At 34.4% G+C, this 13,267-nt stretch overlaps 1 protein-coding gene and 1 long non-coding RNA gene across 3 annotated transcripts; both read left to right on the top strand.

Annotated features, from left to right (window-relative positions):
* The first annotated feature begins 3,773 nt into the window (after positions 1-3,773).
* On the top strand, positions 3,774-12,152 carry LOC101260029 (uncharacterized). 2 transcript variants are annotated; one of them, XM_004252939.5, is made up of 5 exons: positions 3,774-4,050; positions 4,338-4,605; positions 4,729-5,182; positions 9,497-10,487; positions 10,742-12,152. In XM_004252939.5, exons 3-5 carry the CDS (start codon positions 5,105-5,107, stop codon positions 11,695-11,697), a joined length of 2,025 nt encoding a protein of 674 aa, XP_004252987.1. In that variant the 5' UTR covers positions 3,774-4,050; positions 4,338-4,605; positions 4,729-5,104; the 3' UTR covers positions 11,698-12,152. The 2 variants fall into 2 exon arrangements, with proteins under 2 accessions (XP_004252987.1, XP_010314747.1); XM_010316445.4 differs by having other exon boundaries at positions 4,338-5,182.
* A 476-nt stretch (positions 12,153-12,628) lies between these two features.
* On the top strand, positions 12,629-12,973 carry LOC138340751 (uncharacterized). Its single transcript, XR_011213524.1, has 2 exons — positions 12,629-12,766; positions 12,848-12,973. It is a non-coding gene; the product is annotated as an uncharacterized lncRNA (long non-coding RNA).
* The last annotated feature ends 294 nt before the right edge of the window (positions 12,974-13,267 follow it).

The raw sequence follows: 13,267 nt of genomic DNA, 5'->3' as shown, positions 1-13,267 counted from the left end.
AAAAAAGATAATGAAATTTTTCAATGATTACACTCTGTCCTAGTTAGCGATGGAGCCAAAAAATTTATTAAGAATATCCAAGAATAATGGTATGTGACAGTCAAAATAAAACAAAAAAATATTGTTCTATTGGAGGTTTCAAACCCTAAACTCCATTCGAATGAACACTCGTCACCATGATACCCAAAGCATAATTTTTATAAAAAATGTCGAACTTTCTTTAAAATATAGATTTGACATATATATCTAACGTAATTTTTCGACAATAATTATCCACTTTGACATCGTGAGATGACTATAACTACGAACCCGATCCTATCTTACTCCGCCCCTACCTATAGTGGTCTCCATACTAGAACTAGAAGGATCATTTAGTTCCTCTCCTCCACATGGAGAACTCAATTTTGTCATTTCAAAGATTGGAAGTTGACAAATGGACACGTGTACGGTTAGATATATAGTTAAAATAGCCTTGAAGTGACACGTGGAGGGACAAGACTGATGTTTTCACAATGAGGAAGGAACCAACCCACATGTAGATTAGGCAAATTGGCCTTTTCCTACAACTCTTCTTTCACGCTCCTATAAGCGCGTGAACCACACGCTCACAAACGTCGAGTGAAAAATAAAATAGTTTTTTTTTTTTTATTTTTTTTTTACGTTTGACATAATTTATCTTCAAATCAAATAATATCTTTACTCCATAAACAAGAAACAATGAATGGACATAACACGTATCATTATAGTTTATGTATGTCAGATTTTCTTTCAATCCTGAAATGAATTTTTTAACGGACTTTCTCTAAAGAATAAAAATAAATGGATCCTATTTTGAGACATCTAATCAAAACAAGAGAGTTATTATTTACCTTATTCTATTTCATATATTTTTTCAAACACATATATTATTTCCTTCTAGTAATTAGTCTAAGATGATTTGGAGGTAAATAATTAAGATTGAGTATTTTTTCTTGAATTGTTTTATTAAACATACTTGCGTATTGAAGAGGTAAATCAACTTTCTTATTTTGATAATATAAAAAAAAAGGCTCATCTAAAATATCGTATTTATTTTTTATGAAATATTTAGCTATCGATATACTATAATTTATATTACAATATCGCGTTCAATTAATCACATTTAAGAAAAATAAAATATGCACTTACTAGAAATACAAGTTTATTACACCCAATTATCCACAACTTACAATTTTGTTTTAACAAATAACCACATATTTAAAATGCCAAACTAATTAATTACTGCGTTTGTAAATATTTTTATAAATGACGATTTAATGTCTGCCTCTTTAATGCAAAATGTAAATATACGTTAAAAAAAACATATTATATATTTAAACAACATATACATTCAGATTTGTGTCACTACTCACCATTGCAAAAGGCTAAAATAACATGTTGTAATTAGTACATTTTTAAAGAGTTTTTTTTTAATAAAGTTATCTGATATTATTGATAAAAAATAATAAATATATTATAAAATTAATTAAGATGTACATAGACTAATCTCAGTATCATGATTATATAAGTAGTTTTCTATCATTATAACTTTTTGTTAATCTATGACAAAATATGTGAGGAATAATTTTTTTTAAGAGATTTTGAGAGGTGCTAGCTATATGTTATTTCCATTTTTTTTATTAGTTGTCCACTTTATTATAAAAATTCTTTCAAATTATCTGTCAATATGTAAGATTGAGTTAATTATTATTTTTTAATTTACACTTAGGGTTAATTTTTTTGAAAGTATAAATAAATTTATAAAATTTCAAAAAAAAAAAACTCTTAAAGAGTAAATTAATAAGATTATTCTTTCTTATTTATAATATCTTAAAGAACGTGTAAAAAAAAAGAAGGAACTGTTGTAAACTTAAGATTATATGTAAGTTTCATATGTATATATTACAATAGTGAATGAACAACCCTATTTATAGAGTGAGAAATCACTCCAAACGTCACCATATTAAGTATCATAATAAATAGATACATTCTTATCCAAAAAGGTTCATGTAACCTAGTAAATATGAATAGTTGTTCATGTACTAACTTTATGGACTATCTACTTATTTAATGAATTTATAACAGGGACTTTGTAATTTTTTGCATTAAAAGAAAAGCCAATATTTTGGAAAACAAAATTTAAAGCATAAACTACCTTGAATTATGCAAATGAGATATGATGACAATTAATTAGGAATATTCTTGCATTTTGTTAGGTGAGTTCATGTTTATTTATATATAGTTAAAAATAAAAAATGAACTATTTCAAAACATTAGAAGCTTCATAAATGTTGTTCTTGAATAGGAAAATCTTAGTCTATTTTTTCAAAAGTTCATAATGGACTATAAAAATCTAGATCATAATTAGATAAATACTGAGATTTAATTCTATTATTGAAAAGAGTAATTTTTCAAATCTAGAATGTTTAAGTTTGAAGTTAAAAATTTGATACCAGTGTTAATCTTAACTTCTGACCTAATCAAATGTGTGAAGGTCAAACACTACAAGCAATATACAAACTTCAGATATACATATCTGAAGCTACATTTTAGCAAGCTCAACTTTAGATACGTAGAGCTGAAGTTAGCAACTTTAAATTCAAAATTCTTTAGTTTTGCATGTGTATGAATCGATTTTAAAATGATCAGATATTGAAAGAGAGAAAGAGTGTACGCAAATGAGAGTTTTAACGTAATTAATAAATTTGTTATCATATGACCTAATGATCAAATATTCAAGCTATGAAAATGAGTAAAATTATGTACAATAGAACCTAGTGATACGACGTGTTTGATGAATCACCCCTACTCCACCACCACCACCCTTACCTAACCCCCAATCCTATGCACAATAGACATATATTTGAGCTATGAAAATGAGTAAAGCTATGTACAGTATACTCTCATGATTCGACGTGTTAGAAGAACCACCCTTATCCCACACCTCCAACCCCACCCACTCTTACCCCTACGGACAGTTGACACATTTGAGCTATGAAAATGAGTAAAACTACGTACAACAGACCTTTTGATACGACGTGATGTTTGATGAATTATCCTTACCCCACCTCACCCCCACCCCTACGTACAATAGTCACATATACGAGCTATAAAAATAAGTAAAGTTATGTACAATAGACCCTCATGATTCAGCGTGTTTGAAGAATCACCTTTACCCCCACCACTTCCCACCCCCGTGGACAATAAACACATATTTGAGCTATGAAAATGACTAAAACTACGTACAATAAATCCTAATGATACAACATGTTTGATGAATCACCCCTACTCCACCACCCCTCCCCCTTACAATAGACACATATTCGAGTTATGAAAATAAGTAAAATAACGTAGAGTTGGACCTTCATAATTCGACGTATTTGAAGAACCACCCCCACTCCATCACCACCGAGCGCTACCCCCTCCACCCCCTCCCCACCCCTACGTACAATAGACACATATTCGAGCTATTAAAATGAGTAAAACTATGTAAAATAGACCCTCATGATTCGACGTATTTAAAGAACCATCCCCACCCCATCACCACCGAGCGCTACCCCCGTCCACCTAACACTGCCACCCACTCCCCACCCCTACGAACAATAGACACATATTTGAGCTATGAAAATGAGTAAAGACGCTCATGATTCGATGTGTTTGATGACCCCCCACCCCACCCCAACGCCCCACCCCAAAAAAAAAACATTTCTCTGTCATCAATATTATATATATATATGTGAGGCTTAGGCTTTTACATCTCTGTTTCCCTTTTTTCCCTCTTTCTCCTGGCCATTTTGCGTGCATTTCCCCCAAACCCAGAACAGAAAAAACAGCAAAGCAAAATCAGAAAAAGGAAAAAAAATAAAAAAAAATAAAATAAAAACACAAAAAACCCAGTTTTCTCAAACCCTATTGTCCATCATCATAACAAAGAGAGAAAACTCAAAATACAATAATTTTGGCTGCAAAAACTCATTCTTTCCTAATTGTTTTTCATCTTATATTGGTTGAGATCTTATCCCTCATAAAAAGGTAAAAAAATAATAAATTAAGAATTAAATCTAATCTCATTGATTGTAATCTCAGCTAAGATTTTTTTTAAATTTTACCCATTTGGGGTTCTTGATTTTTGAATTAAAATGAGAATTTTTGAGTTTTTTTGATGAAAAGATGAGATTTTTGGAAAAGGGTGTTGGATTTTTCACTTTGATTCCACAAAACTGAAACAAGTTTGAGTTTTTATGTATAAATTTAGGGTTTTTGTTCTGTTCTTGGGTACTGAATGATTGTTCTTTTGCTGCTTTTGATGGAATTTCTAGGGTTTTCAAATCGGATCAGTGACTGGGGGAAAGCGCCAAGTAGTTTTCGGGTTTGATCAGCTTATTGGGACTTTCTCAGTGTTGAATTAAGCTTTTTGTTGAGTAATTTACAGCTTCAGATCGGAGGGAAAATATGGTCTTTGGTGGATATTTGAGGTTGGGAATTGAATGATAGAGATTAGGGTATGGAAGAGGACTGTATGTACTACTAGAGACCGGGAACTACTGAAGCACAGGAAAAAGAAAAGGAGGTTTTCGAGCTTTTCAGGTGAAAAGGGGATCGCATATTTCATCATTTTTGTGTAGACTTTATAGTGTAGGGAATTTTTATGTTATTTGCATTTGGAATTGATATGCAAGAGGTGATGTTTGTGAAGTTTTGGTTTTGCAGACAAGAAAAAGGATCAGATTACTTTGGAAAAGGGAAATAAATTGGTTTGACATAGATCTTGAAAGGCTTTTAGGGTGGTTTTTCGGGTTTTAACTCGGTCGTCTTAGATTTAGAGTATATTGAAAGGAGTTTGAGATTATTCTGTTGATCACATTGGGATATTTGAAGTGAAGAGCTAGTTTAATTAAGTTGGTTTTTGGACTGATTTGAGTTAAAAGGATTCAATGGAGGTGCATTGAAGCTGGAAAGTAATGTGGGGTCATGGTGAATGGACAGAAGTCTAGTTGCTTGTTACTGGAACACTGCTGTGAGAAAATAACTGAAGGACACTGTTTCAAAAACAGCGCCTTTTTAACTCAGAGTAGAATTCTGTGCCATGTCGCGTTGCTTTCCATTTCCACCACCAGGATATGATAAGAAGCCTAGACCAGAGGACAGGGACTTATTAAAAGAGGTTTGTTTAAGTTATATGACAATATCATTATTGTGTTGATATGCTTTTGTTATACCAATACTGATATTTCATGACGATTACCTTATTATAGAGGGATTAGCTGTGATGCATGGATATATTCCGATGGATTGAATTTCTTAAAAGTAATCTTTGAAGTATGAAGGATACTTTAAACATCAGTAATGTGATTGGATTAATTTATATGGAGAAGACCCTTTTGAAGCTTTTCTCAGTGATAGGGTAATCTTGTTTAAAGAGACGTATAGGCATATGCTTCTTGTTTTTTCTAGATTAGTGATTCTTTTGTTTGGTCATGGTTTAGTCATTCCTTTTGGGAATTAAGTTTTTGATATGAAAAGAAGATTCTGGATTTAAGATGAACTTTGTTGACTAATGCAAGTAAAATCCATGAGTTTCTTTGGATAATCGTGGAATCCATTAGTTGACATCTTAAGGTGATATGTTGCAATTATTGATCAGTCTCTTTCATCTAAAGTTGCTCATTGAGTTCTGGAGAACTCATCAGACATTGTAGTTATTGTCGTTGGTGAAAAGAATAAAAAATGAAGAAAAGAGAAACTTATTGATCAGTCTTATCATTAGCACCTTTTGTCTGAAGGGGTGCACCATGATTCTGTATGGTGGATATTTCTGCTGTGTGATGTCTTAAAACCTTTGGAAAAATAACCTTTCTGTAGAACTTACTGAGGATATTGGGGATCGTTCCTTTTGAAGACCTTAGATTTTAGTGGAGAATGCCTTTATTTTTGTGGCAGCCAAGCAAATATATCCTCAGGTTAAATGGCGTCATTTTAGTTATCATGAGTATGACAGTTTCCTCTTTCCTTTTTTGTTTTTTCTTAAAATATTTTCGATGTGCTACTAAAGTATGAATGGGCATATCACTGCCTGACCATTTTACTTTGTGTAAACATGCTTTTGCACATGTTCTTTCAGTGGCAACCTGTACCATGTGTGTTTCATAGTGAACCCCCCTGATATCCATGAAGAAAGGAGAAACACGAGATACTTGCCTTTGTCTTAAAAAAAAAGAAAGAAAGGAGACATGAGATTTTGAGAATGAATTGTTTGATGTTTTCTCAAGCATTTTGAGATTCAATCAGTATTAGTATCTATGAGTTAAAAACAAAGACATATCTAACTATACAATTGAAGATTTTATATTTCAGATATTCCCAAGGCCTTGACTATAAATTTAGAATATTTTTAACTCCATCTCTCAAGTTGAAGAAATACTTGTTTTGAGTTTACTCAATTTGGAGCTAGATAATAATTTTCGAAGAATTTTTTCCATATAATCATTTGAGTTGAAGAAACCTCAATCTTTCGTTGAGTAAAATTATAGTCTATTTCTAAACAACTTGTTATTTAATGAAACACCAAATTTGAAGCAATGTGCAATGCAACTGATTGTCGCAGATTTTGAGAAGTTGCTTTATGCAGAAGCTCACATTTAGCCAGTCATTGCTTGATATTTTCTACACTTGATCTAGCTGCTATTCTTGCCTTTTACTTTCAAGATATTAGATTACCTCGTATTAGAACATGATATAAACAGTCCATCTGAATGAAATAACACCAGAAAGCCTCAAGATATTAGATTACCTCGTATTAGAACATGATATAAACAGTCCATCTGAATGAAATAACACCAGAAGGCCTAATAATACTTGCATGTCTCCTATCCTCATAAAAAATGATTGTCCTGGAAAGCCTTTGTTGTTCCTTACAAGGTGAATTGTTATATCTGAACATATGCCACCTGTTGCCTTTGGGGCTGTTTGTTGAGCCAACATCTGACATTAGGTGAATGATTTGGCAGAAGAGAATATGCGTGCCTCACCAATAGTAGGGTGTATATGGTTACAGATTTCCTTTAGCACTAGTTCCTTTCACTATAACTTATCTGAAAACAAGAAGAAGCTTCTTTTACAATTAGTTCACCAATTGAGGCAGTCCCAAGTTCTAGAATAGGAAGTGAATTCAAGCTTTTGCATGTGTATATTTGTTCACCTGAGACCTTTTAATTATTAGTCCCTCATATGATCTTACTGACTTAGACCTGTAACTAATATTCAGTGATCACCTTTCTAGAAGGTGCCCTTGTATTGCCCGAGCATTTTTTGAGATGGACCTAGGAAAATTGGTTCTGCGTAAATTGCACTTGCCTGTGGATGCAGCAGGCTATGTTTCATGAAACAACCAACATTCTGACTGGTATTGGTCAGCTTTGTTTTTGTGTGTGAGGGGAAAGAGAGCGCTCTTAGCTCATGGAAAGAAGGATGTTTAGCTTAAGTAGAAAACTAAGAAGCAGCAAAGTAGGAATTCCCCCATTCTTTTCTTTAGTAGGAATGCCCCCATTCTTTTCTTTCTTAAGAGGAAGAGCGGATGAGAAGGGAGGTATAGGTTGTCTTGCTGTCTGGTAACTTAACACGGTATTGTCACATTGCAGATTGGGAAGTATCTTAATCTCAAAAAATCATATCTATTATACCTCATAATGCTGCTAAGTATCGCTAAAAACAGTCGCTAAAAAGGGAAGAAAAATAAATTCTATTAAGAGTTTCCTCTCATAGTGGCGGACTATTATGCTACCTTATGAAGTTAGATTTGAGGTTAAAAGGTTAGAATTTGAATCTGCAGCTAGATTATTCAAAGAAAAGATGCTTTGCCTCTCCTCCTCTCCTCCTGTACCCCCAACTGCTCATTGCGTGCTTAATTGTTTCTGGCATCGTCCATTGTTTCCTAACATTAAGGACTGTCCACCACAATGGACTTGCTTTTTTACAGTGCTCTAGTAAGAGCTTCTTGTCTTCTCCTGAACGCTTGCACTTGAAATACCAACTAACATATATTTTACTGTTAAAAAAAAGAAAGAAGGAATACCAGCTAATATATGTTATTTTCTTCTTCCTCAAGTTCTCTTCCATTAGGATACCTTTTGTTGCAATCCAAGCTAACAAACAAACCTTGGAGCTCTCAGTATCCATATTGAATGATATGGAAATCCTAGGTCCTCCCTCTTATGTAGCCTGCGGTAGAATGACTTCGTCCAGAAGATGTTGTTGGCTTCGGTTTTCCATTTCCTAATGTCCTATTCCCTCTATATTCCTTGTTCTTGTAAGATCAGTGTTCCTGAACTGTTACTCATCCTTCCCAATGTAACTGACAAGATGGTAATCTGGAGCATCTAGATGAGGTAAGGATGTTTCCCATTCCAAGGTAGAAAATTTTCGAGAAGTTTTGAAACTTGTGGACATCCCTTTTATGTCAATAGAAATAGTAATTATCTGTGCAGCTGAAGGACAATTAATAAGCGTGCAGTGTGTTTACTTTATAGGAGGGTGTACTAACATTAGGATTCAAAATTTATTTTTGCTAAACAAAGTTGGTAACTTATAACACGCCAGTGATGAAAAGGGATCAACTTATTGTGAATGACAGAAACCGCTACATCTTATTTCTTAGTACTCTAATGTCAAAACAGTTTGTCCATTTTAGTAGTCGTGTAACTGGCGTCGCATGTTAGTGGAAGCAATGAACTGACCTTGAATTGCCTGTTCCTTGTTCATGAGGGCTAACAAACTTCCTATATATTGAGGTGATCTGGCATTTATTTCTCAGACGAGCCAGAGATTCAACTCTGATGTAGTTAATTATGTGCATTTAGTGATGTAAATAGGGAAGTTGAGATGTTGCTTGTTCCCCTTTTACCTAAGGTTGTTAAAGTTCTGATTCTTGAGGATGTAGAAGCTTGTTTTTGTGTGTGAACTACGTAGAGCTGGAAAAAAGTGTTGGAAGCTTGTTGTTGACTTGTCTCGCGTTGGAGAATGATACATTTTTACATCGATTTTCTTCTCTTTTGGTTTATTTGGCTATCTTTGACCATCCCAAAACGTAAAAGTTTCAGTTGCTCTTTGCCAAAGTTTCACTGCTTTCCAAATTGTTCGTGTGCTTATTACTCTTCTTTAAATGCAATTGCATACCATTGTTTTGTGGTTTTGTTTTCTTATCACTAATTTAATGTTGTATGGCTACGTATTCCTTCTCATGTGCTCTAATGAAGGTTAATGGTTCTCAACCGGTTGTTGGTACTTTTCCCAGGCAACTACTGGAATGTCCTTAGTGCTCTCATGTGTTTTATGCTCAAGTAGTCTATATTTAGGATTTCCTCTGAACTCCTAAATCTGATTACGAAGTTTGGTGCTTTTACTCGGTTACTAAAAATTTAATTTCTTGCCTCAGGTTTCTTCATTTATTGATATAGAATTGCCATTTTTTCCTGTTCTGCAGGAGAAACGGAAAGAGAAAAAACATAAAAAGGAAAAGGACAAGGATAAGAAAGATGGTAAAGAAAAAAGGGATAAAGACAGAAGTGATGGGAAACACAGAGAAAAGAAGGACAAAAAGGATAAACACCGGGACAAGAAGGAAAAACACAAGGACAAAAAGGACAAGGATAAGGATAAAGAGAGAAGCGACCTCTCTGAAGAGGCAAAAGTTGCTGTTCCACCTGGGGCTTCTAGCGGACAGAAGCTTCCTAGTGGAGATTACAAAAATGAAAGCATCAACTCGCAGGAAGCGAAATTCCATGATCAGTCTCATGGCCAGCTTGCAGAAAAGCTCTTTAAATCCAGCCTCCCCGTTGTTGAGACGGAGGAGTCTAAATATGTGCAGGATTTGGCTAGGAGGCTTAGAGATGACCAGAATGGCGCAGTCAGTCAGTTGGCTAAGAGATTTCCAGTTGAGTCGAAAAGGGATGCGAAGTCAAACAGTATGTATATCAAGGATTCGGGTAATTTGGCTAGAGAAAAGGAAAAGAACAAGGAGAGAAATGATTTTAGCAACAAGATGGATGGACAACAACTCAGAGTTGAACCGAGAATTGGTGCTAATGCAAAACTTCCAAGCTTTTCAGAGATGGAAAAGAGAAACTTTCATGGATTGCTACCACCATTGGAAGAGAATGTTGAGAACAGGAGAGAGGACAAAGAGAAATCCAAAGGAAGACGAGATGACAAACCAAGAGACAAGAAGAAAAAAGAAAAGGATGGGAAAAGTCATGGAAAGGATAAAGAAAAGAAAAAGGAAGAGAAGGGGAAGGACAAAAGTGCACACAAGAAAAGTGAAAAGGATAAATCAGAGGACATCAATCGGAGCAATTTTGTCAGTGTTAGTAACACCAACCACCAAGCTCCAGTTGTACTCAAGGATACCATTGCTGGAGTCACAGAGGGAAATCACAGAAAAAGAAAGGATATTGAAACAAATGGTTTCCTGCATGGTGAGTGAACAAAAAATTTAGCATCTGTTATTTTATCGAATACTATATTGCTTTACCTCCCCTATTGATAGTAGGAAAGCTGTGCAAGTGTGTATCTGATTTGTTTCTTATGTTTTTTGCTGTAGCTGTCTGTTAGGTAATTAGTAAGCACTATCTTCGATATTTTCATATAAATTGAAGCAAGCATGTTCAGCTTTGATTGTTCTTTGGGTTTGACTGATTAGTGTTTGCTTGTTTTCTGTTCCAATGTACAGAGAATGAAGTCAGGCCTGCTAAATTGCTGCGGCCCTCATCCTCTCATCAGCCCACACTGAATGGAAAGAGATTAGAGATTCACCAAAAAGCAGACATGTTATCTTCTAACAAACAAGGTGTTGTCACCAATATTCAGGTGATAAACAAGGAGCAGAGTCTCAATGGTACAAGTAAGTTGTCCAACAAGCATGGAGTTGGCACTGATATTGAGATGGGAAACATGGGGACTCGCCACAAAACAGACATGTTGTCTTCCCACAGAGGAGGTGTTGCCACCGATACTCAGGTGATAAACAAGGAGAAGAGTCTCAATGGTACAGTCAAGTTATCCAACAAGAATGGAGTTGCCACTGATATTGAGATGGCAAACATGGATACTCACCAAAAAGCAGACATGTTATCTTCCCACAAACAAGGTGTTACTACCGATATTCAGGTGATAAACAAGGAGCAGAGTCTCAATGGTGCAATTAAGTTATCCAACAAGCACAGAGTTGCCACTGATATTGAGATGGGAAACAAGGAGCTTGGGGTCAATGGTACAATTAAGTTACCCAACAAGCACGGAGTTGCCACTGATATCGAGGTTGGAAACAAGGAGTGCAGGGTCAATGGTACAATTAAAGGTCAGCCATTAACTATGTCTAAACCAAAGACATTGGTTCAATCTAAACCAAAGGCTTCTTCGATGTCTCCTGGTGCTGATCATATTGCTGAAGCGTCTAAAAGACCTCCTCATCCCGATTCCAAGTATCTGAACCAGATACTCTCAGTTCCCAAGATGGACGGGTGGTCTGGATTCGATGACCAGGAATGGTTGCTTGGAAGCAAGAGTAATCTGGTTAGGAAACCCGACGTGTGTCTTGATGAAGCTAAGGACCATCAGGTATGGTCAGAAGCTTTGCAAATAGACTCTGCTGATGTTTTTGCTCTCCCATACGTAATACCTTATTAACTGCTGTTGACATGATGAGTATCGAAGGACCAAACTAAGCTATTTGGCTCGGAAATGCCTATGCTGGGCTCTCGGTTGGATTCTTTCTCACCTTCCTACTCTGATGGCTGCATTACGTTCTGATATTGACTCAACAGTTCGGTACATCTATCACCATTGCTGTTCTTTCTCGCGGGCTTGACACAAAAACCATTTATTGCCATGTACTTGAACATTTAACTGTTACAGCCCAGATGAAACTAACCTTTGTGTGTAGGAAGTTGCATGCATAAAAGCCTAGATGCCATTCTAATTGTGAGTGTAAACAAAACTAGTATTTGTGGTCTGTACAACTCCACACAAATTTTGATTTTGTAATATAGAACTCTGCTATATTGTAAGATAAGAGGGGGCAAAAGGAAGAAAAAAAAATTCAAATATAAGTAGCAGCAGCTGAATTCATTTTATTTTATTCACTTAGTTCTTATCCATATTTATTATCACTTCCTGATTAACAAAAATAGTATTAAAAATTGTTATTTATAAGTGTTGCTAAATTTCCAAGAGCTAAGATCTTTGGAGTCTCACCCTTTAAAAGAAGGGAAAGTTATATGGAATGACAAACATTCCTAAGTAATTATATAATAGGGGTATAGTTTAATTTATTTACTTTATATAATTATAGTTTTTTTTTTTTGCTATAATTAATGAGGTCCATCACCTATTATATAACCAATAGTATAAAAATCTCTTCTTCTTTTTTTAATTTTGTATATAATTTTACACAAAACAATATTATCTCTCCTATTCATATTCCACCTTTTTCTCCTACAGTTAATACCTCTATCCGATTTGAATTTCAAATTGTCCAAAATTCAATTACTCCCTCCCGAAGTTGAATTCAATTTTTGTAGGTACTCCTAAATTTTAGTCGTTTTCTTTTTTCTTTCTTATTCAACAATTGTATATGTATTGTGTTTCTTATGTTTTTTCATATTTTTTTGATGAAATAATCGATTGTTTGTTCTTATTAAATATCAAATTAGTCACAGAATGAATGAATCATCTTCATCTATGAAGATTACCAGAGGTATTCCATTGCTTGTCAATTTTGTTGACAATTTACCATCGTTTTCAATGGGTTTAACTCAAGATTTTGGGGTTGATGTAGGGTCTATGGTAAAATCAAAACAAGTTCAACATGAACAAACAATGGAAGAATTGAGATCAAAGAAAAAATATGACTCTACGGCAGTTCAAGAAGTTATTAACAATGCTAAAGTTAGAGGCATTAAAATTATACAAGGAGGAAGAAAGAGGAAAGCAGTAAACATTGATTCAGAGGAAAATGCATGTGAAGTTGACGGATCTGAAGAACATCATAATCATGAGGTAGTGGCTTAAAACACAAATTTAGATACAATTTTTTTGTTACTTAGATGTCAATATACAAAAAATTATTGTTTAAGTAAATTTGTATTCACGTAATTGTATATAATATATTGCATGTTTAGTGCACACATGTTTTAGTTATATATTTGTATATGTGTCTGTAGATTTGATTACTTTATACATACTTTAAGTTATGTAT

The sequence above is a fragment of the Solanum lycopersicum genome, chromosome 12 (assembly GCF_036512215.1).
Source record: "Solanum lycopersicum chromosome 12, SLM_r2.1".
Classification (NCBI taxonomy): domain Eukaryota; kingdom Viridiplantae; phylum Streptophyta; class Magnoliopsida; order Solanales; family Solanaceae; genus Solanum; species Solanum lycopersicum.
Note: the sequence above shows the minus strand (reverse complement) of the source record. Positions and strands in the feature narration are given on the sequence as shown.